The 22,083-nt window shown below is 41.8% G+C and overlaps 3 protein-coding genes across 10 annotated transcripts; all 3 read right to left on the bottom strand.

The window, feature by feature from the left end:
• Positions 1–892: 892 nt before the first annotated feature.
• On the bottom strand, positions 893–4,080 carry LOC135607304 (rhodanese-like domain-containing protein 14, chloroplastic). Its single transcript, XM_065099040.1, has 6 exons — positions 3,491–4,080; positions 3,356–3,402; positions 2,665–2,757; positions 1,598–1,736; positions 1,414–1,516; positions 893–1,210 (listed from the first exon to the last, which is right to left on the bottom strand). Exons 1-6 carry the CDS (start codon positions 3,684–3,686, stop codon positions 1,084–1,086), a joined length of 705 nt encoding a protein of 234 aa, XP_064955112.1. The 5' UTR covers positions 3,687–4,080; the 3' UTR covers positions 893–1,083.
• Positions 4,081–4,120: 40 nt separating this feature from the next.
• Positions 4,121–8,608, bottom strand: LOC103977991 (oligopeptide transporter 7-like). Of its 5 annotated transcripts, none has more exons than XM_065099036.1 (10): positions 8,470–8,608; positions 7,651–7,992; positions 7,449–7,542; positions 7,174–7,378; positions 6,606–7,111; positions 6,420–6,517; positions 5,556–6,125; positions 5,230–5,482; positions 4,954–5,136; positions 4,121–4,881 (listed from the first exon to the last, which is right to left on the bottom strand). In XM_065099036.1, exons 4-10 carry the CDS (start codon positions 7,223–7,225, stop codon positions 4,267–4,269), a joined length of 2,277 nt encoding a protein of 758 aa, XP_064955108.1. In that variant the 5' UTR covers positions 7,226–7,378; positions 7,449–7,542; positions 7,651–7,992; positions 8,470–8,608; the 3' UTR covers positions 4,121–4,266. The 5 variants fall into 5 exon arrangements, with proteins under 5 accessions (XP_064955108.1, XP_064955109.1, XP_009391957.2 ...); XM_065099037.1 differs by having other exon boundaries at positions 7,454–7,542; XM_009393682.3 differs by having other exon boundaries at positions 7,449–7,992.
• On the bottom strand, positions 8,227–15,244 carry LOC135607305 (RNA-binding protein 1-like). 4 transcript variants are annotated; one of them, XR_010485139.1, is made up of 8 exons: positions 15,003–15,244; positions 13,825–13,946; positions 13,534–13,750; positions 13,398–13,459; positions 13,229–13,310; positions 9,596–9,810; positions 9,309–9,440; positions 8,227–8,648 (listed from the first exon to the last, which is right to left on the bottom strand). XR_010485139.1 is itself a non-coding variant. In XM_065099042.1 (7 exons), exons 1-6 carry the CDS (start codon positions 15,106–15,108, stop codon positions 11,312–11,314), a joined length of 693 nt encoding a protein of 230 aa, XP_064955114.1. In that variant the 5' UTR covers positions 15,109–15,244; the 3' UTR covers positions 9,312–9,440; positions 11,291–11,311. The 4 variants fall into 4 exon arrangements, 2 of the variants coding, with proteins under 2 accessions (XP_064955114.1, XP_064955113.1); XR_010485138.1 differs by lacking the exon at positions 8,227–8,648 and adding an exon at positions 11,291–11,415 and having other exon boundaries at positions 9,312–9,440; XM_065099042.1 differs by lacking the exons at positions 8,227–8,648; positions 9,596–9,810 and adding an exon at positions 11,291–11,415 and having other exon boundaries at positions 9,312–9,440.
• Positions 15,245–22,083: the final 6,839 nt, after the last annotated feature.

Genomic DNA, 22,083 nt, shown 5'->3' with positions numbered 1-22,083 from the left:
ATTCAGGTAGCATAATGGTTTGGTGTCGAAGGGAATTGCTTTTATAGGTCAATTGTCAGATATTTCGGTATGATGTCTTATGCTCATGTTTTTAATCTATGTTCGTCTTCTAGTACGTATATATATCTGGTAGGAAAAGAACATGCCATGTGTATGTGTGTGTGTGAGAGAGAGAAATAAACATGTCATGTGTTGGTGGTCCTTTCATTGGATGTGAGCTCGAGATGCAAACTGTGTGCAGGTTCCGTTGTACATGAAGGTTATGGTGAGTGTTCCCCCATGTCCCATCTTCTCCTTTTGATCTCGACCGTCGATTTATACACATCATAAAAGTTGACATAACAACTTCCTATCACATCACTGGTGATTATATTTAAATTAAAAATTATTATTATTATTATTATTATTATTATTATTATTATTATTATGATAAGTTAGTTATCCAATCGAATCGAAGACTACGGATGGGACTAAAATACATTACGACATAAAAGCTCCAAAGCTTACCAAGTTAATGTATGATTTATCCTGTTGGATCAAAGCATGACAATTAAACAAGTTAATGTATGATTTATCCTGTTGGATGAAATATGATCACTTCTCCGCATCTAAAAGAATATATATATATATATATATATATATATATATATATATATATATATATATATATATATATATATATATATCCTTGTAATTGTAACTATCCAATGACAGATACCTTACCAAATAAAATAATATATTACAACAAGAGTAATGTAATTAGTCAAATTGCACTCTTTAACACAAGCATTATCATGATCCGATGGGATAATTGACCCATTAACAGTCTAAATGATTGTTCCAAAAAATATTTAGTCCCATTCAATTAGTCCTTAAATATAGATATCACAAGTGAAAAACTCATAATTGCCTTTACTTTCTAAGGCCCCAATAAGAAGAGCATTCATTTATTCTGATGTGAACTGTCAGAGTCTGCTAAAGAATGTATGTAAAATAACACAAACATTTACAGAATGATATTATGAATAAAGGCTGCAGGGAACAAAATCCTAGAGCCACAATTTTACATTGTGATCTTGCATCTCATTCTTCTTCTTCTGCAGCAGCAGCAGCAGGCAGGCCTTCTTTGAACCATGTGTAGAGCCCTCCCTCCAGGTGGTATACATTTTTATACCCATTCAGCACCAGCAAATATGCTGCTATTAAAGACCTGCCAAAATCATACTTTCTCATCAATAACATGGAAGAAGTTAGGACTAGTGTCATCATGTGTCACGGATGATGGCCTAAACATCGATCAATCAAACTTGAAATGCTGACTGACACTGTTAGATTAGATGAAAGGTTCAATACACCACATGCAGAGATTGGATGATGCTTGATTGCTGAAATAATATACTTTAACCAAGCTACCTGGACTGTTGGCCCTCTGGAAGATTTTGTGATGGTTTCGTTGTTCCTCCGGTTGAACATGCTACAATGATTTTTGCATCCTTATCAAGTTTTGACTCCACACCTGTTTGCAGATGAAAATATTTATCATTCACGATTCAACATATCTACACAAAAAGATGTGTTACAACCCTAATTAGTTTACTCTGGATAAACTCGGGATTCTCTTCTGTGCCAGAGAATATGCCAAAGAATGCGAAAGCAGCGCGCCTAGCAATATCCCATGCGGTCCATTCCTTTATAAGCCTGTATATTTGTACATTGATTGCACCGGGTGGATGAGCCTAAAGAAGTTTTCAAGAATCACAATTAGAGATGTGAAGCATTCACCAAAATTCACTGACAAGTCAATCGAACTTAAGAAAATTAATATAACATATTTGGCATAAACCTACTCAAAGTCAAGTGGTCAATCCCTGGAATGACTTTTTAACATCTGATGAAGTACTATGATTTCAGAAAGAAGCATGATATTATCATGAGAACACAAAGGTGTATTATGGAAATGGATATAATAAGCAACACAAAGCACTCATAGAAAGAACTATGGATGGAAGCTAGAGATGGTTCTTATTTGTTGTGGTCCAAGGTTGAATCATTTGAAAGGACAAAGAGGTGACGCTAAAAACATTCAGCTTCATCTTTAAATAAAATTATCCCTCAAAAAAGAAAGGAAAAAGAAAATCTCAAGCATAGCCAGTAATTCCCTTGTTTTTCAAGACCCCCTTAAATGTATTGGAGTTTCGTACAGTTGCCCCTTAGTTTCATAAAGTTAAACTTCCGTCACATACACATTCTTACTCTCCCGCTAACCATTAGGTCTTGGGCAAGTCATTTTTCCTAAATTTGCATTGGATAGGTTAAACACTACAGATAAGTGTTGATGATGGCCTAACCATATGGCCACAAGACCTAGTTAACTCTTCCTTGAAGCTTTCTCCAACCGATGGAATTAGACTTGCACAAATAAGAATTTAGTGATGAAAGATGAGAAACTTTCTTATAAATGCAAGTGCAAATATGTTATAGAACAAAATTAGCAACAAAAGGTTGTTGATGCTTGTAGGTTTATGTATCTCCATTTGTTACCCCATTTTCTCTTTAGCCAATTCTGTTTGTTAGATGTCATTTTTTGCTTTGCCCCAATTAAGAGTTGCAAAATGACTACATTGCATTTATACATTTTATAACGAAAGCAATTAAAAAAAATACCTCCTTAAATTCTGCTTCAGGACGGACATCCAAAATTACAAAATTGTTTTCTTTTTGGAGACGCAGTGCTTCCTTTACGTCAACACTACGGACCTGCAAACAGATCATGTTATCATACACAGATGGAGATCACATCATCCAATTCAGAAAAAGAACAGCAGATTCACCAAAATGTTCTTTAGCCAAAATCACAAACTCCCTTCTAGCAAGATTTACCTACATGAACTCACAGTCACTCATTCCGAGAGCAAGAGCACCATTACAGGACAACCAGAAGAGCATTGTCTCTCCTACTGGCACTTATAATAGTGATAAGAAAAGGTAGGATAATAAGCAAGATCCTCCATGTAGAAGAGTATCTTTTATGCATTACTCTGATTGCATGTTGTTGATGAGAACTGCAAACTTAACATGAAACCTGACAAAGTTCTAAATTACATGGAATAATACACTGCTGATGAACTAAGTCATTGATGACCAAAAGATATGTACCAACAGCTTAGCAAATCGTCACAAGAATCAGATCTCTTCATCAAAAACAGCATTGGATTGCTAAAAAGGAAAGAAGAAGACCTATACACTGCATCAAGAAGTCATCAGTGACGAGAAATGCCAACTAGTCTATATGAGTATAGTGTTAAATTAAGCAGAAAAATCATCTAAACAATAGAGCACATGAAACGGGAATTACCCTCTTCTGAAGGAGAAGCTCACGCTTGGTCTTCCAGTCTTCTTCGGCTGAGTGCAAACAAGATAGAACATGTGACCAATTCGATGCACAAATGAGGAAATTGACAAGAACAGGGATGATTTGGTCATATTATACCAGGTGATTTCGCAGGTTTCGTGGCGGCGCTTCTGACGCGGAACGAGCGAGCGGCGGAGCAGGAGGACCGGAAGCCGGCCGCGGCGGCCACCGGCGTCGAGGGAGGGATCGAATTGATGTCGGAAGAGAAGCGAAGTCCGGAACAGGAGAGGCTTGGCTTTGTGATGGTAGTAGCAGCAGCAGCAGAAGCAAGCATCTTGCTTTCTCTCGAACTTGGTACGAAGGAGTACTGCCTACTACCGTGATGGAATGGGCGGCGAGGAAAATATCAAGAGGGGAAACATTGGGCAGTAGCGGATTGGTGGTGCCACGATATCTCAACTGGTGGTGGAGGTTGAGCGGCGGCCCTGCTTTCATCTGGATTTCTTGCGTTCTTGTGGCCCACCGATCCTCTTTCTACTTTCCCGCCCCTTCCAACCCAATGCCATCCCAGATTGAATCCTAAATCAGTTTCGCAACCCTAATCCAACCCAGTCCGATCTGCTGATTGAGCTCGACCGATCGATCTTGGATTGGGCCCGGCTCGGTATATGTGGGACGGATAGATCAGGTTGGGCTAGAGAACGGAAGGACGCAGCAGAGGGAGTACAGGCGATCGCAAGCTTGGCGATGTCAACCCTGCCTTCCACGTAATCGTCGAAATGCCGGGCTGAGATTTCCATGTTCACTGATTTGTTCCTAACTTACATATTCCAATTCAATGATTTATACATCTCCACTGAAGTATGAATGCAAATCTAATAAGGAAACAAAGAACTAGTAGCTCCACAAGCATCTCAGAACACGGGGCAACCTTCGACGACGACACCCGGAGATGTTGGGCAGGAAGCCAGAGGACACCCATCCAAGTGATTCCCCCACCAATTGAGTCTCACCTTCTCCAATCCCAAGCACATATACAGCAACACGCCCATGAATGCCAGCCCTGCATCCAGAGCACCAGAGAGCACATAGTTGTGCCGCTGCCACCACTCACGCCTGTACCTGTAGATCACATAACCTGAGAGGAAACCGACAAAGACCCATGTCGTGTAATTCACGGCTGTTGCCGGCGGCATCGATCCAGTGGCGCCGATCAGTACGGGCATGTTTATGAGGCGGATCCACTCTTGCTCTGGGAAGGCTTTATGCGCAAGCCAGACGAGCAGAGGCGCCAGCGCACCAGCCAGGAAGAACCAGTTGATGTTGGAGTAGGTGCCGAGGTCTCCAAAGATCCTGCGTGGACCAATGAGACCCCAGATGACAGAGGCGTCGTAGAAGACGTGGTCACCGGGGCACGTCCATGGACTGTCCGAAGGCAGGAGCTTGGTGTTGCAGATGTCGGGAATGGTCTCCATAAGCCACCATGCAGTTCCCAAATATACGAGTGCAGCAATCAAGGTGCCCACAACCTATATTTCCTCATCAGTATGAACTCAATCAATACTCTTTGGCAGCCAAAGGACATGGAAGTGTCAACGAACCTGTGCCACGAACATAGTTCTGGGTGGTATCTTCATGTAGTGCCCCAATTTGAAGTCTTGCAAGAACAACAAGGCCTGTTTCATGCTGATGAATCCGTATACCTTAAAGCACATGTTTGCGACTGGGCGTCCGGGATACAAGTATCCGATGATGTACTCTGTAATGACGTTTAGTCCCGGTGTCTTGGTCAACAAACAGGAGAAGCCATTGATCAGGCTAGCTAACTCAGAAGCTGCAGGGAGCTGACACGGGGAAGGAAACTAGCAAGCAGATACCTGGTTCGTGGTGGCTTTGATGATTCCGAAGGGGAGCGTGAAGAAAATGGCGATGAAGCAGGCTAGTAGTACTCCCCACCATGGCAGCTGGAGCTGATCGATGAAGTACTCACATGCGAAGATGGTAAGAGCAACGTTGGCAACGAGGAGGATGATGAACCACCAGTGCGGGACCTGGTCGTATCTGCTCATTAGCCTCGTATGGATATCCATCTTCTCTTTGAATGCTGACTTGCTCATCTGCCATATTTGGCTACAAGCAAGCACAACTGTGATCGATCGAATACTTGGCATTCGTTGCAGGCAAATCGAGTGTCACCACGCACCTTCCATGGAAGAGAAGAACATGAGAGATGGTCGCCGTGAGAGAGGCAAAGCCGACGCCGTAGGTCATTGCGAAGAGTGCGCTCAGGTAGAGCGGACCATTCTTCTCGTAGGTCTTGATGTCGAGGTGGAAGTTGGGGTCTATGATGCCGGAGATGTTGTAGCTCTGCCCGGTGGATGTGAAGAGGCCATCGGAGAAGATGGGGAAGGTCTTGGCGTTGTAGAGGTTGAGCCAGTACGCAGCGGGCGTGATGACATACATGATGAGCGCAAAGCCAGCCGCGACATTGGCAGTGGCAAACCAAGGGCTGGCCAGGGGGCTGCTGAGGTAGGAGGAGATGGTGGCCCAGTCCAGGCCGATGGCGCCGATGCCGAGGCCATGGAGGCCAGAACCGAGCTGCTGGGCAAGGACGGAGCGAGGGAAGATCCAGCACATCCAGGAGAGGGAGGTGAGCACGGAGAAGAGATGGCCTGGGAGAACGTAGTAGGCAAAGCTACAGAAGAAGGCCACCATGAAGAACTGGTTCCGAGTCATGCCACCTTTGGGGCGACCTTCTTTCTCGTGCAGGGCTCTGCATGTAGATGAAAGGAAAGCAATTCAACGCTTGCAATATGGACCAGGGTGGCCTTAAAAGTTGATTCCATCTACATGTCCCTACCACTGGCAAGTGGATGTTAATTACATGGCCTATATGTGTCGGTAAACTACGCGATATATGAGTCTTATGAGACCCCGCTGGGCATGGGCATTGAGTAAACTATCTGAGTCTGTAGTCACCAACCGCTAATCAGATGTTCTAAGCTCGCATCATCGTTTCAAGCCAGAAAATGCAAGGATTTAAAAACTAAAAAGAGAGACCACTTACCTGAACAGTGAGACCTGCACCAGATTTTGCGGCCACCACATCGCCGCCGGCTCCACCAGGTACCGCCGGAACATCCCAGCCCACCCGAAGCCGAGAACCTGTGTCATCAATATCAACAGCAAGACGAACGAATTATGCGATGGCTACACAAAAGGATCGAGGGAAGGGATGCGGATGAGGCAAGACCTGTGTGGTGATGACGACGAGTAAGGAGACGAAGAAGGTGATGTGCTTCTGGTAGAATATCCTGACGGCGCTGACGATGTGGATGGCGTAGACGCTGCCGGCGCCGGAGTTGGCGAAGATGGTGATGAGGACGTGCTCCTTCATGTTGAAAGGGCCCGGGTTGAGGGTGAACTCCCACCGGCTCCCCCTGAAGAAGACGCGGTCGGTGATGGTGGAGGCCATGAGGTGGCCCAGCGGCACCACCGCGATCTGGGCGGAGATGGAGGTGATGGAGAGCGGCTCCTTCCGGTACCAGAAGAACTGGTTCAGGAAGGCGAGCAGCACGCAGGAGGCTGTTCCCAGGACCCACATGCGGAAGGTGAGGACGGGCGTCGCGGGGTCGTCATTGACCGGCACCGTCAAGGCCACCTGCTCGATGGGCGAGTTCTCTTCCTCTTCCTCCTCCTCCTTTCGTGGTGGTGGTGGAGATGACGAGGACGACGCCGAGGTGGAGGGATCGGAGGCGACTGCATGATGCGAAGGATGAGAGAAGGGAAGAGAGAAGAAGCGGAGGAGATGATAAGCTTACGCAGGGGAGATGTGATCTGACGCTGCTCTTCTTCCTCTTGAGGCTTGTCCATTTTGGCAACCTATTCTTCTTCCGCAGGGTAGAAGAATATGGTGTTGTGTCGGAAGAGACAGAGAGAGAAGGGGAATCAAGTATACCAATTCGGGTGTACAGATCTGTGCAATCTGTCAAGGGGAGCCGCTCGAGATGATGCAAAGGGCGTTGACTGCAAAAGATCCACGTATAATTAAAATAATGAAATAGAAAGAATGCGTATGTGGGTGTAACATATGTACCGCACATCTACGAGCAATCATACACTTGAGGATACGAGTAATAATAGATAAGTCACCGGCGAATTTGTGGTAATCTTCATGTATCTGGTAATATCTATTAAGGAAATTGCAACCGTCACGAAGGAAAGAAGCCAAAAACAATAGAAGGAAAGCGAGATAGGGTACCAATGTGACCCACATGGAGCACAAGTCCGCAACCTACCCCAATCTTGCTTGCCGTCCACGGAGCGTCGCTTGTGATGGAAAAGGCACAATCTAACTCCATTGACACCACATCCGACGACCACAGAGTACCCATGGAACCAATTGGTCGTGCCACAAAACCGGACGGGTCGCCCAATGTGCTTCTCGCACTGGGAACGCATGGAATATTCTGGGCCGAGTGGCGGCCCAACACGTCGGATTTGCAAAGATTTTAAGAATTGGGTCCCACAGTCCCAAAGTGAATCTGAATCACAAATGCGGCCGTATTCATCGGCTTCACCTCGGAGACGGATTCCAGTGCAGCATTCATATAAGAATTCAATACGCGGTCGGTTGTGACCTTGCATAAGAGAGATTATTATAAACGTATATTATATTAGTTTCTGTAAGAATGAATGCCAAAAAGTCTAGTGCATCATACATGTTTCTACATCTTTCACTAAAATTCATCCAAGAAAACTCAACCATGATTACAACATACCAATCAAACGATAATCTTTATTAATGCTAATTAGAGTTTTAACTAACTTATATGATAATTAGACACGTACAATTTTGGAACTTAAAATGGACATACATGCTAAACTTAAATTTTAATATTATAAACGTACAAACGCATACAAACTTTCCCTTTCATAAATGTATTCGAGCGTTCTTTATGATGAAAATGAGTAAGACTTGGGATGTAAATTTTCCTCGTTGCAAAAATGGCTGGATTATGAAGTTCGATATTAGAGTAGGTATTATAAATAGATGACCCAACCAGCCGTCCTAATGCACCAATCATAATCGAGGAAAAGAGAGATAGCATTACTACCTCAAAACACGACAAGCAGAAAAGTCCACCAAACGTGAAATCTCCTTCACCTCCTCAGTATGGGTTGCAAATAGTTTCGAGAGAGACGTCATACCAAACGACCATTCCAAAAACTTCCATTGTATGCCGACACAACATCGGTTTTCAACCTCTCCGTTTGACTGTTTTGCAAATATGACCTACAGCAGATAAAAACGAGTCAATCTCATGTTTTGATCATAGAATAGTGTGTAGTTGACGACTAAGTTACAGAGCGTAACAACAAAGGCAACACCAGTCTTGTTGCTTGATAAATTTCAAAGATGTACAAAGCTTTTCTCATAGATCCATGACTTGCGAGACATTAACAAGACCATTAACAATGAGGTACGCATGAACCCTTGCATCATAACTTCACGTTGTACATGCTAAAATCACAAAACTTATCATAATAACCTAACATATTCAATTAGCTTGGCTGAAGAAAACATTTGAAATGTAGTTTTTTATTGGACGATGAAAAACATGAAGACTGTTTCACATTGAACTCAAATGACCAACCAATCAAGTTCACCAAAAATAGTCTTTAATGTTCCATACTAAAAAAGGTTGTCCTTTTATGTTGTGATGGGAGACACAGAATTGCAGCAACCATACTGAAATATGAGTGCACGGCCCTAAGGTCATCAAAGCAGGGTTGCAACTCACGGCAGTTAATATATCTGAGAACTAGCATGCCTGGATGAATCTAAACTTTAAAATGCACAGTAATGACAAACTTATGAAGTTGATGAAGCAATTGATTCCTACAATAGATTCCCAGAGCACAAATTACTGCAAATAAGGCCAACAATTAATACCTGTATCAGGCATAGATAAGACTTCAACAACTCCAGGCCATCATGTATCTTCTCGGAACAGTGTAAGCACCATAGCTTCAGGTGTCCTAGTGGTGAATGTACTGGGTGGTCAACATACTCTTTCTGTTTCCCCTGATTGCAAGGCAAGCATACTATGATTTTGAGCATTAGCCTTAAATCCAGAATCTAGCATAAACTAGCAGACACATCTCTACTCCTGTGGGCATAAAACTAAAAATCAAAATCTAGCATAACCATGCATACACATCAATTCCACAGAAATATACCTATTCGTGAGGCGGTAAATGTAGAGCATAGAAGCCTATTGCTGAGGCAGTAGAATGTTCTGGTCTTGGCCATCCCGGATCCCAAAATTTGCAGGGGTTGATCTTGACAGTTCAAATCACACTGGTCCTTAATGTACTTGTTCGATCTCAATGTCTCAGTAATATGAACCTCATACTCTCATACTATCTTTGCTTTAGGATTACCAAGACCAGAACTAAACAAATTTTGCATCATTGAAAAATATCAGCTATACCGTAACCATACATACAAAGCTTTAGTAGCAAAACATGCACTATCCAACAATTCAGGATTTTAGCCAATTTCTCAGTCTTATAGACTATCTAATCAAAATCAAACAGAATCAATCAAATCCAACTGACAAAAGTTACAGCCAATTCTAGGAAATTTGACAACCTCAAAAGAAAATAAAAAGAGAGAAATGGAAGAAAAGAAGAAGCCAAGTTAGAAGACAGGCAAAATAAAAAAAACACATACAGCTATGAGCCTATGACTGTGAAATAGGAGGCCAATACTAGTACTGGTTAACTATGTTTTACATTCATCATTCTTGTATGTTTCACCATTTTGCTATAACATTCATGATCCACCGTGATAAAAGACAAGAAGTACATTGAGAGAGAAAGACTAAGTATTAAAAGTATATATTATCATTTCGTCTAGCCCATAAATAACTAGCCAATAACTTTCCACCTATATCATAGTAAAAAAATAATACTTGAATTGAGTATATTTGCCTATAATTGTTTTCCAAGCCTCTTCAAAACAATTCAGGCTCTGGCCCACTTTCCGCCTGCAAACCAACTTACAATCATAGAGGGGAACTAGTTATGCTTTATCCAGAAACTAGAATTTAGTGCCGTCTCATCCTCAACAGAAAGCCACGAAACAACGGTCATGGGCTCCAAGGTTTCACATATCAAGTCGAATACCACATCAACTACATGAAGAACGCCGTGAATTTTATATCATATTGACACAAACCACCACATGTGAATATACATGCATAGTTCAATATATTAACCATAATAACTTCATTTAAAATGCTACCATAGAAAATCTAAAAGGAATCTGAATCACCAGTTTTAGCGCATTAACACAAACTAGGGCATGTACATATACATGCACAATCCAATACATCAACCAGAATAATTCGCTTTAGTGCTACCATAAGAATCAGAAAAAAAAGTTTACTGTAATACACTGCAGAAGCAATACTTCCCAATACATGCACATGTCATCAGTTAAATGATAAAATTAAAGCCAAACTAAAAACATGTATCAGATAAAAGAGTTTGCTTGATCATATCATAACTGTCAAGTTGCCAATACTAAGATAAGGGTCAAACAGAAGGTCAAGGTTTAAAGCATGCTCACATATGGTCCATGCTTAGTAACCACTTTAGAGAGAATACACCAACCAAATTTAGGCAGATGGCATAAGCCACAGCATGGCTATATAACTATGCCAGTTACAACTATTATAATAATTATAAGGGATAGGAAACCGTGAATGGATTATCTAATAAGTGTCTCGTCACGGAAGTCTCCCGAATTGACTGGACCTACAAGAAAGTGACCGCACAACAATGATTGAGTTCAACTTTACATTGCAACAAAACGCCTTTCTTGAGCACATCTTACGTATATGGTAAAGCGTAGATTTCGCAAGTCACCTGGATTAGGAAATCCCACGATCAACGCCTGCCACGAGGTCCACTGAATGACCTCGGACCAGGAAAGCGAGCAAACTGCAGCCTCAAGTTGGCTGATTCTCGATCGCTTTCGTCAAATTTATAACCTGCAAAATCGAGTCGTGACTACTTTACAATGCGGACAGGGCCATACTTTACGGAAGATACGCAGATTGCCGTAGAACGGAAAGTTGCAGCATAGCGCACTATCGAGGACGTGATTGCACGCGCATAACTAATGAAGACAAAACAAAGACACTACTAAAGCATCGCAAGTTCTTCAACATCTGCCAATTATTAAGGCTGACTCTTTAGTAATCAACAGTGAACCAACATCATACAGTCAATTATTAAGGCCGACTATTTAGTAATCAACAGTCAACCAATATCGTGCGTACTAATTTCAAATGACTCTGATAGCTTTATCATGACAAAAATCTGAAGCTATCATGTCGCCTCCTGTTTGTCAAAATTTTGACAGTATGCAAAGCAAGTTCTGCCACTCGCAGGTCAGAATGAAGAGTTAATTGACGAAATGCCCACAGTCTCAAATCTAATCTATTGACTTGGAACATATTCTGTTATTCTGGCCGTGGCGGAGAATGTAAAACTTTCAAAGTGCAAAAAAGAAGATCCAGTGCAAGGACCTCGCCACTAATCACCTATATCGTAAATGAGCAGCCTTAACAGAGACCAAGGCTGATCGTCCAAGCTTGTAGCAAGTAGTTAGTAGAAAACTAGATACAACGGAATACCAAAGTAAGGGGAAGTTTAATTTCAGCATTAAATCCTCTTTGTACTAAGAAATTAAGAAGATAAATTTGAAAAACATCAAGCAGAAAAAAGGGTACTAAAAATCCACACACCGAACTTACATCGCATGACAGATTTGCATGTTGCCAATAAACACTACACCAATAACTGCATTTATCACCATGGCATCAGACTGCTATTTTAACCCTCCAAGCCAACAACTATTACTATGAACTTGCGATACTCCTAATTAACTGTTCGAAATAATGACCGTCATAACGATTTGGGTTGCTGCTATTATGGAATATATAAAAGTATGGCCAAGATACTATAACAGGTGTCGCCTAATCTAAAACAGGAAGAGCAGCAATTGAGTTCGATCACTCTTAACCAAATAGAGAAACTAATTTATACCCCAAATCATGATGATATGGGTTAGAACCAAAATTCTTGCTACTGTACCCTTGATATATTCAATAATAGTCATTTTTTCCTGTGATAATTCATTGCAATGATCCAACTATTATGACTGAACATGTAGTCATCAAGCTCATCCAAAGTGTTGTTTAGCGGGTAAAGGTACATTACAACTCTCATGACATGAGATTACAGATTTAAAGGGCGTACAAAACTGCGTTTAACAGATTTCCCTGATCTTTGTGTGATGACAATGTGAAAGTGAACCAACGCATGCAACAACCATGCCTTTATTCCAACTGCCCAAATAGACTAAGTTGATATCTTCTTTACATCCGCATCATATCAAATGTTCCTCACAGGTATGTTAATGAATAAAGTTCAATTAGCCTTGGACTACCTCAAGCAATTAAGATGTTTTTCGCCAATCCTAAATATTTAAGGCCATTGCATTGCACTTATCGAAATTGAAACACCAAAAAATCAACAGATATTAAGCCATATATTCTTCTCTTCAATCTGCTCCCTTAGTGCAAGCAAGATTATACTTGATATTATACATGACCATCAAGTAGACAGGTCAATGAAAGACTCGACAAGGAAAGAGGGTCCGTGAAGCGCCTATGTATTAACAAACAATACCTTCTGCAGAAGCATCAAAGACAATAGCAATAACAGAACTACTATAAACAGCAAAATTAAAACAAGCATGATATCAAGTGTACTAAGATTTATGGATGTCATTAGCACCTTGCAAAGCTTCCAATGCAATTGCAGCTTGGGCTGTAGTGGCGAAATCAACAAAGCATAGGACAAGTGGATCAGCCCCAGGCTACACGAACATTGAACCCCAAAGAAAATGAAGTTAGTAATATCGAATGTGAATACCAAAGGGCCCTCAATAAAGTTCGAGACTCACATGTCTGGATTCCTTGTTCACAAGTCTCACCTCTTGGAACCCTACAAAAGGGCGGAAAATGTCTGCAAAAGGATGAAGGAATAGCAAACAACTAAAATCTAGTAGCACAAAAAGACACAAACTGTCAAAAGGATACGAGAGACTTCCCTGCGTGTACAGTCAGCAGGGAGGCCCTCCACAAATAAAGTATTTGAAGCATCTGGAGGAAGCGGAGGTTCAGGCCTTCTGCCACCATATCCAGCACTCCGACCATCCAAGCTTCCGATACTGATGATTCGTCGATCATCAATAGGTTGGTTATTAATTCCTCCACCCACAGGCCTAACAGACTCACCAGCACCATAAGAAGAAATCTACAGTAAAATATCAAGGTTAGCTGCCAACAAGAAGTTAACACCCATGGTAGAAAAGCATTCATGAAAAATACCCCATTGCGTAAGTAACGATCATATGAAGCCCCAAGGGACTCAGTATCCCTGACAGTAGGATGCGCAGTCCCTTCATCCTCACGAGGGTAATAGGCAAACACGTCGGAACCACTAGGCACATCTTTAATTCAAATAAGATTAGTTTAATAAGGAATTATGTAATATATGCAGCAAGTACAATTATTTATACACCTATGTTTTTGCTCCTTGCCCGAAAGCATTTAATTAGAAAAGAAGGCTACCATATATAAAGATGATCTGACTACATATCTTTTAGGGAGCAAATCATACAAGGAGATAAAAAGAGCAAGCACAACTAGATATCTAGGAAAAATTCATAAAAATTTGTTGCAAGTAACACGAAAGTCATTCTTGTTCAATTTGATGGTATCTCTAACAATAAAAATGATCCAAATGATAAAAGTTGAAGTCATCTTCTGGAACTAAAGAACTATGGCAACTGACATTGGAGTTTAATATAGCATAACATCAACATGAGCAGTTACCAATGCATGATCTCAAACAACTTTATTTCTTTTAATAAAAATGTAACCTGTCTTCAAAATATTAAAAAAAAATATAAAAAAAGGGGTTTTCCACCCAAAATGATCCACCGAGAAAATGTGTTGCTTCAGCATCATGTAATTGAACGGCAAGAAACCAATTCGTGTTCAACTAAAATAACCAAAATTACAAGCATTTCACTATGCTAAACTATTGAAAGCAATTCAACCACGTATAAGATCTCAACCACAGAATCATTTCTAAGCGAGTGTGCCGTGTTGCTTGTTAATCTTTCCAAACTCTACCCCTCATACTAGAGAAAACAACACCAGATAGGTAACTACGGATGAAACCTGCATGTAAGTTTCCCCTATTCTACCCTTAATTAACAGCAACGAATCTTTCGAGATCAGAAAAATTCAAAGAACCCTAGCCTCGATAACCACAGCAACCTCATGAATCACCGCCCATATTCCCCTAACAGACACCCAGAAGGATTGATCTCTATAGACCCTCTTTAAATATGAGGCAAACTGCCACAAAGGAAACCTAGCAAATCCGATAGGTAGAAAAGGAAAACATGAAACGAAGACAGATCGAAGCAAAAGATACAGAAAGAGAAACGCGCGTAGAAGCCAGAAAAGGTCAGCGGTGGGAGCTGGGAGATACGCACACTGGTACTCCGCACGAGGTCGCTTGAGAGTGGCGGGGGGAGGGGCCATCGCCGCCGCAGCCGCCTGGTGGCGCGCATCGCCGTACCTCCAGTACGCATCGGCCATTGTCGCGGGGTCGGAGGAGGGCAGGATGCAAGTCTAGGGTTCGTCCCCGGTTGGAAGTGGGGTGGCCCTCGTAATGGGAGGGAGGTAGGCGAAAGGAACGGTGAGTACTCGCGGTGCGCTCCAAGAATGATCTCGAAGAATGATCGGGAGCCCTAATTATAGATCCGTCTAAGTCGGACCAACAATTCAAATTGAACCGATCCGTGCCGTCGTGCGAGCCCAGCCACGGCCCGATTGGGCCGAGCTCTAAACCGGCTCAAATTTTCATCATCAATTCGATCTGGAGAAATTGATATTATCTATTATTCGAGTCGGGCCACACTGATAGTGTGATGTATTAGAATGCTCTAATTTAACGTTTTATATCATGCTGACATGAATAGTCGAAAAGAATTGTTTTATTATTTATCATCCTATTGTGCTTCAACATATCATTTTGTATATTCAATATTGCAATGTCTGTCTTGGAACATCAACAACAATTGTGTGGATGCTTTGGATCTTGTTGCTTCAAATGATTTTTATTTTTATTTTGGTCATAAGCGAGCGCAGTGAATGCAAAGAGAAATTTTGCTTAAGTCCATCGGACTAGTTGATTCTTATGTCCAAAGCAAAAATATCATGTATTTAAAGATTTTTTTTATACAATAAGATCTTTTAAATATTTTGATGTATTTATTATTGGACGAATGCATCATGCGGACAAAAAATACTTTACGACACATTATTATTTTTTACATACTTTAATAGATGTGTCGTATGTAATAGGATACTTTGATAATGTTTGGTGCTCTGTGTGTCGTTGGGAAAATTTTTTACCAATGACAACTCAACATGTTATTATACATGGAATAATTTGATTGACGTTCATCAACTTGAGCACTAGACGGATTAGGTCAAAAAATCGATACTCAATCTTCTCGATCTTCGTGCATGTCATCTTTGAAGCATGTGAGTATATGTAACTTGGCTCTCAGGATAGCTCTAGAGGTATCTTGATAATCATCTCATCCTTCTAAGCACTTCAATTCTTTTTTATAAATATTTTAATATTAGAAGAAGAGCTCATGCCGTTAGAATGTTGGCCCCGTTGATCCACTCAATGATCGTTCAAACAACGATGCTTCACCCCCAACCGATAGTATCATCACTCACGGGGCAAGAGCCGATGTTTCGTAACCTTAGCACATCTACCTCGATGTAAATCGTGAGACAATACTGACATGTATTCAACAACCCAAGCCTTTCTCCTCTAATAATGACCTCAAGCCACATGCCTTCCCTATCGGAGTCTTCCTAGACCTCACTCAACAAGTGCCAATATTGATAGGGATAATGTAGACTATCGTCTCACTCCTACCTTAATTGATCTAGTCGATGATGATTTGAACCTCATAGCAATTCGTGGTACTGTCAATGCCTATCGAGGTTCCCTGACTCGATGTGGCATCGACCCCCCAAGAGTATCGGAAGCTTATCGAACACTCAAAGGATTGAGCACTCTAATATTCGAATGTGGAGTTTAATGAGCCTCATCGACCATAATCCACCTTGCTTGAGTCTGAGGCACAACCAACAAATTCTATAGAAGATACTCTTCAGGCATAGCTATAATAGATGGATCGACACCTAGAGAGCATGCGTTGGGAGTTTTGTCTGTCCAAGGATGAAGATTTGGTTGAGAACATCTTCGATCGATCCTCGTTTATTTAGAAGACTCAGGAAGAGCTCATTCTTACTAGCTTCAAACTGCTAACCTTGCAAGGGTTCGATAGAGATATAAACCTAACCGATCACATATTGGCCATTTATGCTCAAATGTTCTTATACGACACATCGGATACCCTGATATGTCATACATTCTCTACCTTGCTATGTGGCTTGGTTCTAGAGTGGTATATGATAGCAAATGAGATATTCCTAATTGTTTGAAGAAATCTCTCTACTCTGTTGAGGAAAATATTCTCTCTCAACTTGTATAAATAGGGAGAGAACATGTCAATGCAAAACAGCTTCTTCAATCTATTTTAACATGATATCGGAGTCATAGCCCTAGTAATTTGAGGGCTCTATCTCGCCTCAGAACCATGGTAACCAAGTATTCCACCACACTCGTCCATCCTTCTTCGAGGAGAACCTCGGCAGCAGCAGTGTGCTCGAGGAGGGCGAGTTCGAGAAGCCTGTCCATACGTATACCTACGTTGCTACTTGTGAACACCTGCGCCGCTGTTCTTCTGCTTTGGCTGTAAAAGGTAGCGCCACTGTGCCGCTGCGCCGCTGCCTGCGTACACCTGCGCCGCTCTTCTTCTCCTTCAGCTGTAAAGAGCAGCGTCGTTCTGCCGCTGCTCCTCCTCATCTGGCTGGAAAGGGCAGCGCCGCTGTGCTGCTGCGCTGCTGCTTCTCCCCTTCCAGCCTCGCCAGAGGCCAACGAGACTCCTCCACCATGCAGCAGCTTCCTCTACTGCATAATCACAAGGAAGCTGCAACTGCGTTCTCAACCGTATATCAAGTACAAGGTTCGCCTCCTTCTCCGATCTCTTTCCTCTCTCGCCGGCTTCGATCTCCCTTTTTCAGCTCGCTCCGCGAAGCTCGCTGTGCACCCTCATGGGGAACCGCCGCAGCCTTCTGTCTAGCCGCCAAGTGCATCTCAAATCGCGACGGAAGCAGCGTAGATCTACCTGAGATCTGCCTCTCAAACCGTAGCCTCTACAATCTCCGGGACGCTGTGACATCTCCGCAGCCATTTCCCGGCCCACAGCAGCTGCCGGCAGCTTCCTCTGCTATGGTCGCTTCCAGGCTCCCTTCTGCAGCTTCTTTGCCGCAACAGCTTCCACTACAGCAGTAACGATCTACAGCAGAAGCGATCTATAGTAGCTGCAGCAGTAGCAAACTGTAGCAGTACTGTGCAATTTGCAGTAGCAGCAAACTACGGCAGCAGTGCGCAAATCTGTAGCAGCAAACTGCAACAGCTGCAGTAGCTGCAGCAGCCTCTTCCCTCCCTCATTCTTAACTTCTGTGACATGAGCGTTTGAGATGTTGCTGTATAGCAAAAAAAAAAAAAAAAATTTAGATGTTCTCTTCTTTTGATATTTCCTGTAGGGACTCCTACTTCTTTTTCTACATGGCTTATCTTTTTCAATACTGCCGCGCTAATCCATTTCAAGTTATTAAAGGGTGGTAACTATGCATCCTAGTGGGCTCAATTTTCTAATCTCTTATTTGGATACGACTTGTTAGGTTACGTTGATGGTTCTTTCAGTTGTCCGCCAGCTATGCTCAACATCCCCGGAGAACCTAGTCCAGTACCCAATCCAGCTCACAAACTGTGGCTATGTCAATATCGTCTTATCCTCTAAACTATTCAAGCCTCAGTTGCTAGATCTGTCGCTCCTTTAATATCTTTATGTGTGACTGTTGCCGATGCATGATCTAAACTGTAAACAACCTTGGCGAATCATTTATGTACTCGCAAGCTCAGTCTTCTATCCAAGTTGATGGTGATAAAACAAGAGGGAAGTACTATCACTGATTATCTACAAAATATTAAGGTTACCATCGATGACTTGACTTTGATAGGTCATTCCCTATGTGACGAAGAGATTATCATCCATACCCTAAATGGTCTCGGCAATGACTATAAGGAATTAGCTACTGCAATTCGGGCACGCGACTCGCTAGTCTCCTTTGAAGAACTTTATGATAAGCTGAATGACTATGAGACGTATTTGAAACATGAGGACAAACTGTCTGGATCGACTATCACAGCTCAAGTAAGTTACAAGTCTAAACGGAAGAGCACTCGGTACCCTTCGAACATCACCAAAGGTTTGGCCAATGCACAACTTGATCCTATGGGTCTCATGCAACACCCCTCTTATCCTCCTAGTCATTACTTCTCGCAAAGTGGTAACTCCAATAACCATCCATCTTGGCATCCTGCCCCGTCGAGCCATTTAAGACGGGTCGTCTGTCAATTGTGTGACAAAATCAAACACTCCGCTAAAGTTTGCCGGTCTCGTCCCCGCCCTGCTCCGTTACACCGGCCTCAGGCAAATCTCCTAACTACTCCGACAACTAGCTAATCCAACTGGATTGTCGACTCTGGCGCCTTCCATCACATCACTGTTGATATTCAAAATTTGTCTCTTCACAACCCCTATAGCAGCGATGAAGATATCATCATCGGTGATGGTAAAGGACTTCCTATAACTCATATTGGTTCCACAATGGTTAATTCTGATTCTACTATATTTACACTCGATGATGTTTTATATGCCCCTCATATTAAACGTAACCTCATTTCTGTTTCTCAATTTTACAAATATAATAATACTTCAATTGAATTTTTTTCTTGATTCATTTCTTGTTAAGGACTTGAGCACGAGGGCATCCTTGGTCTAGGGCCCGAATAGAGGCAACATTTACGAATGACCATCAGTTTCACAAATAACCTAGCCCACTGTTCATTCTTTCGTTGAGGCTCCAGTTGATGTGTGGCATCGTTGTCTTGGTCATCCCTTATTCAGCAAAAATTATTTTCTTGTTACTCTCTTCATATTTTTAAATCCACTAACTCTATGATGCATTGTGATACATGTCTTAGTGATAAGAGTCATTGGCAGCCTTTTGGCTCATCTTCCATTTCCTCCTCTAAATCATTTAAAATTATTTATACCGATGTTTGGGGTCATGCTCCAATCCTATCTTTTGATAAATTCAGATTTTATATTATTTTTATAGACCACTTCACTAAGTACACATGGATATATCATCTTCGCCATAAATCTGATGTTTCCACCATCTTTCCCACCTTCCGGAAGTTGGTCGAAAATCATTTTCAGTCTACCATCAAAACAGTTTACTCTGATGGTGGCGGTGAATATCAAGCAATGACATTCTATCTCTTAGCTTGTGAAATCCAACACCTTAAGTCTCCCCCGCATACTCCTTAACTAGTTAGCTTCACTGAACGCAAACATCGACATATAGTAGAAACTGAGCTCACACTTCTACATCAGACTTCTATGCCTTTAACCTTTTGGACAGTAGCCTTTCAAACTGCTGTCTATATTATTAATAGAATGCCTATACCAGTACTATAATACTAGTCCCCTTTTGACACACTATTTCACAAACCTCCAGACCTTCGTAAATTCAGAGTGTTCGGTTATCTATGTTATCCTTGGTTACATCCCTATTCCTCTCATAAGTTAACATCACAATCTACTCCTTGCGTCTTTATTGGTTACTCACTTGAACATAATATTTTTCGCTGCTATAATCTCCACACTCACAAAGTCTTTAAATCATGTCATATTGTTTTTGTTGAGTCTAACTTTTCTTTCCAAAATCTTCACTATATTGCCATGCGGACCACTTCACTATCTTACTGGAGTATACCTCCGGTCCAATCAGACGAGCCTCCCATGACTTTGTCCAGTTCCTCCCCTCCTGATCCACACTATACTAATCTAGTTCAGCAATTGCCCATTCCTACTCCACTCCTCTCTTCCCCAATTGATGGGGTAATATGTTCCGAAATACAACCATTATCTTTACCTCCTTCTCAGCCAAGTGCCCCTGACGTGTCTCCACTTGACCCGGCTTGTGCCACTGACCCTCAACCGCTTATTCCACCAACACCGCCTCCCGATCCTGTAGTCTCGAACCATCCTATGACCACATATGCTCTAAGAGTGGTATTTTCAAACCGCGTCAAGTCCTTAACCTACATGCTATCATGGATTCATCATCCCCCGCCGTTGAACCCACCACCTTTACTCAAGCCCAAAAATCTTTGCATTAGCATACCGCCATGTGTGAGAAATATAATGCCCTCCTCCATAACTCAACGTGGGATTTAATACCCTTTCATCATTCACAAAATATTATCGGGTGTAAGTGGATCTTTCGAATTAAGTGGAACCCAGATGGCTCTATTGCCCGATATAAGGCACGCCTCATTGCCAAAGGGTTTCATTAATGACCTGGAGTTGATTTCACTAAGAAATTTAGTTCTTTTGTTAAGCCCACTACAATTTGGCTTATATTGAGTTTGACTACCACTAAAGTCTGGCAATTACGACAATTGGACGTTAATAATACCTTTTTACAGGAGTCTATAGTCGAAGATGTTTTTATGCAATAACCTTCTGGTTTCAGTCATCCTCATTATCCAAAGCATATTTGCAAACTTCGGAAAGCTATTTATGGACTTCGTTAGGCTCCAAGAGCTTGGTACACTGAACTTAGCTTCTTTTCGACTTCCGTTGGCTTTTTCAACTCCAAATCTGATACTTTGTTATTTCTACGACACCACCATAGAGACACAATATATATTCCAGTATATGTGGATGATATTATTATCACAGGCAAAAATCCCATCAAAATCCAAGCGTTCATCAAACAGTTGACGGATCGATTCTAGGCGTCGAAGCTATATTCACATGTTCAGGTCTGTTTTTATCACAATGAAAGTACATTCAAGATTTGTTATCAAAGACAAATATACATGATGCAAATGTGGTTACAACCCCCCTCTCTACTAGTGGTTCTCTCAAATTATCTAATGGAAGTCCTACTACGGAACCCACTCAATACCGCAAGTTATTAATTCTTTACGGTACTTAGCTCTTACCCATCCAGACATCTCCTTTACAGTCAACAAATTATCACAGTTTATGCAGTAGCTGTCTACTATGCACTGGTTTGCGGTCAAGAGAATTTTACGATATCTTAAATGGACCCTTAATCATGGTCTCTTTCTTCGTAAACACTCTCCACTTCATTTTCATGCCTTTGTCGATGCTGATTGGGCAAGCAACCTTGATGATAGAACATCCACATCGGGGTATATTGTCTTCCTTGGAACTAATTTAATCAGTTGGAGTTCTAAGAAGCAAAAGATAATCGTATGATCTATAACTGAAGATGAATACCGTGCCATTACCACTGCCATTGTAGAACTTAATTGGA

This window comes from Musa acuminata, chromosome BXJ2-3 (genome assembly GCF_036884655.1).
Source record: "Musa acuminata AAA Group cultivar baxijiao chromosome BXJ2-3, Cavendish_Baxijiao_AAA, whole genome shotgun sequence".
NCBI classification, from domain to species: Eukaryota; Viridiplantae; Streptophyta; class Magnoliopsida; order Zingiberales; family Musaceae; genus Musa; species Musa acuminata.
Note: the sequence above shows the minus strand (reverse complement) of the source record. Positions and strands in the feature narration are given on the sequence as shown.

What these genes read in the sequence shown, in the direction of transcription:
- LOC135607304 (XM_065099040.1), bottom strand. Translation starts at nt 3,686, where the DNA reads ATGCTTGCTTCTGCTGCTGCTGCTACTACCATCACAAAGCCAAGCCTC. An exon ending in CTGAAGCAGAATTTAAGGAG is followed by an intron (nt 1,737 to 2,664) that starts GTATTTTTTTTA and finishes AAACTTCTTTAG; the next exon opens with GCTCATCCACCCGGTGCAAT. An exon ending in CCAGAGGGCCAACAGTCCAG is followed by an intron (nt 1,211 to 1,413) that starts GTAGCTTGGTTA and finishes TGATTTTGGCAG; the next exon opens with GTCTTTAATAGCAGCATATT.
- LOC135607305 (XM_065099042.1), bottom strand. Translation starts at nt 15,108, where the DNA reads ATGGCCGATGCGTACTGGAGGTACGGCGATGCGCGCCACCAGGCGGCT. An exon ending in ATCGTTACTTACGCAATGGG is followed by an intron (nt 13,751 to 13,824) that starts GTATTTTTCATG and finishes ATTTTACTGTAG; the next exon opens with ATTTCTTCTTATGGTGCTGG. An exon ending in TGAACAAGGAATCCAGACAT is followed by an intron (nt 13,311 to 13,397) that starts GTGAGTCTCGAA and finishes ATGTTCGTGTAG; the next exon opens with CCTGGGGCTGATCCACTTGT.
- LOC103977991 (XM_009393682.3), bottom strand. Translation starts at nt 7,225, where the DNA reads ATGGACAAGCCTCAAGAGGAAGAAGAGCAGCGTCAGATCACATCTCCC. An exon ending in TCGTCGTCATCACCACACAG is followed by an intron (nt 6,518 to 6,605) that starts GTCTTGCCTCAT and finishes TTGATGACACAG; the next exon opens with GTTCTCGGCTTCGGGTGGGC. An exon ending in GTGCAGGTCTCACTGTTCAG is followed by an intron (nt 6,126 to 6,419) that starts GTAAGTGGTCTC and finishes ATCTACATGCAG; the next exon opens with AGCCCTGCACGAGAAAGAAG.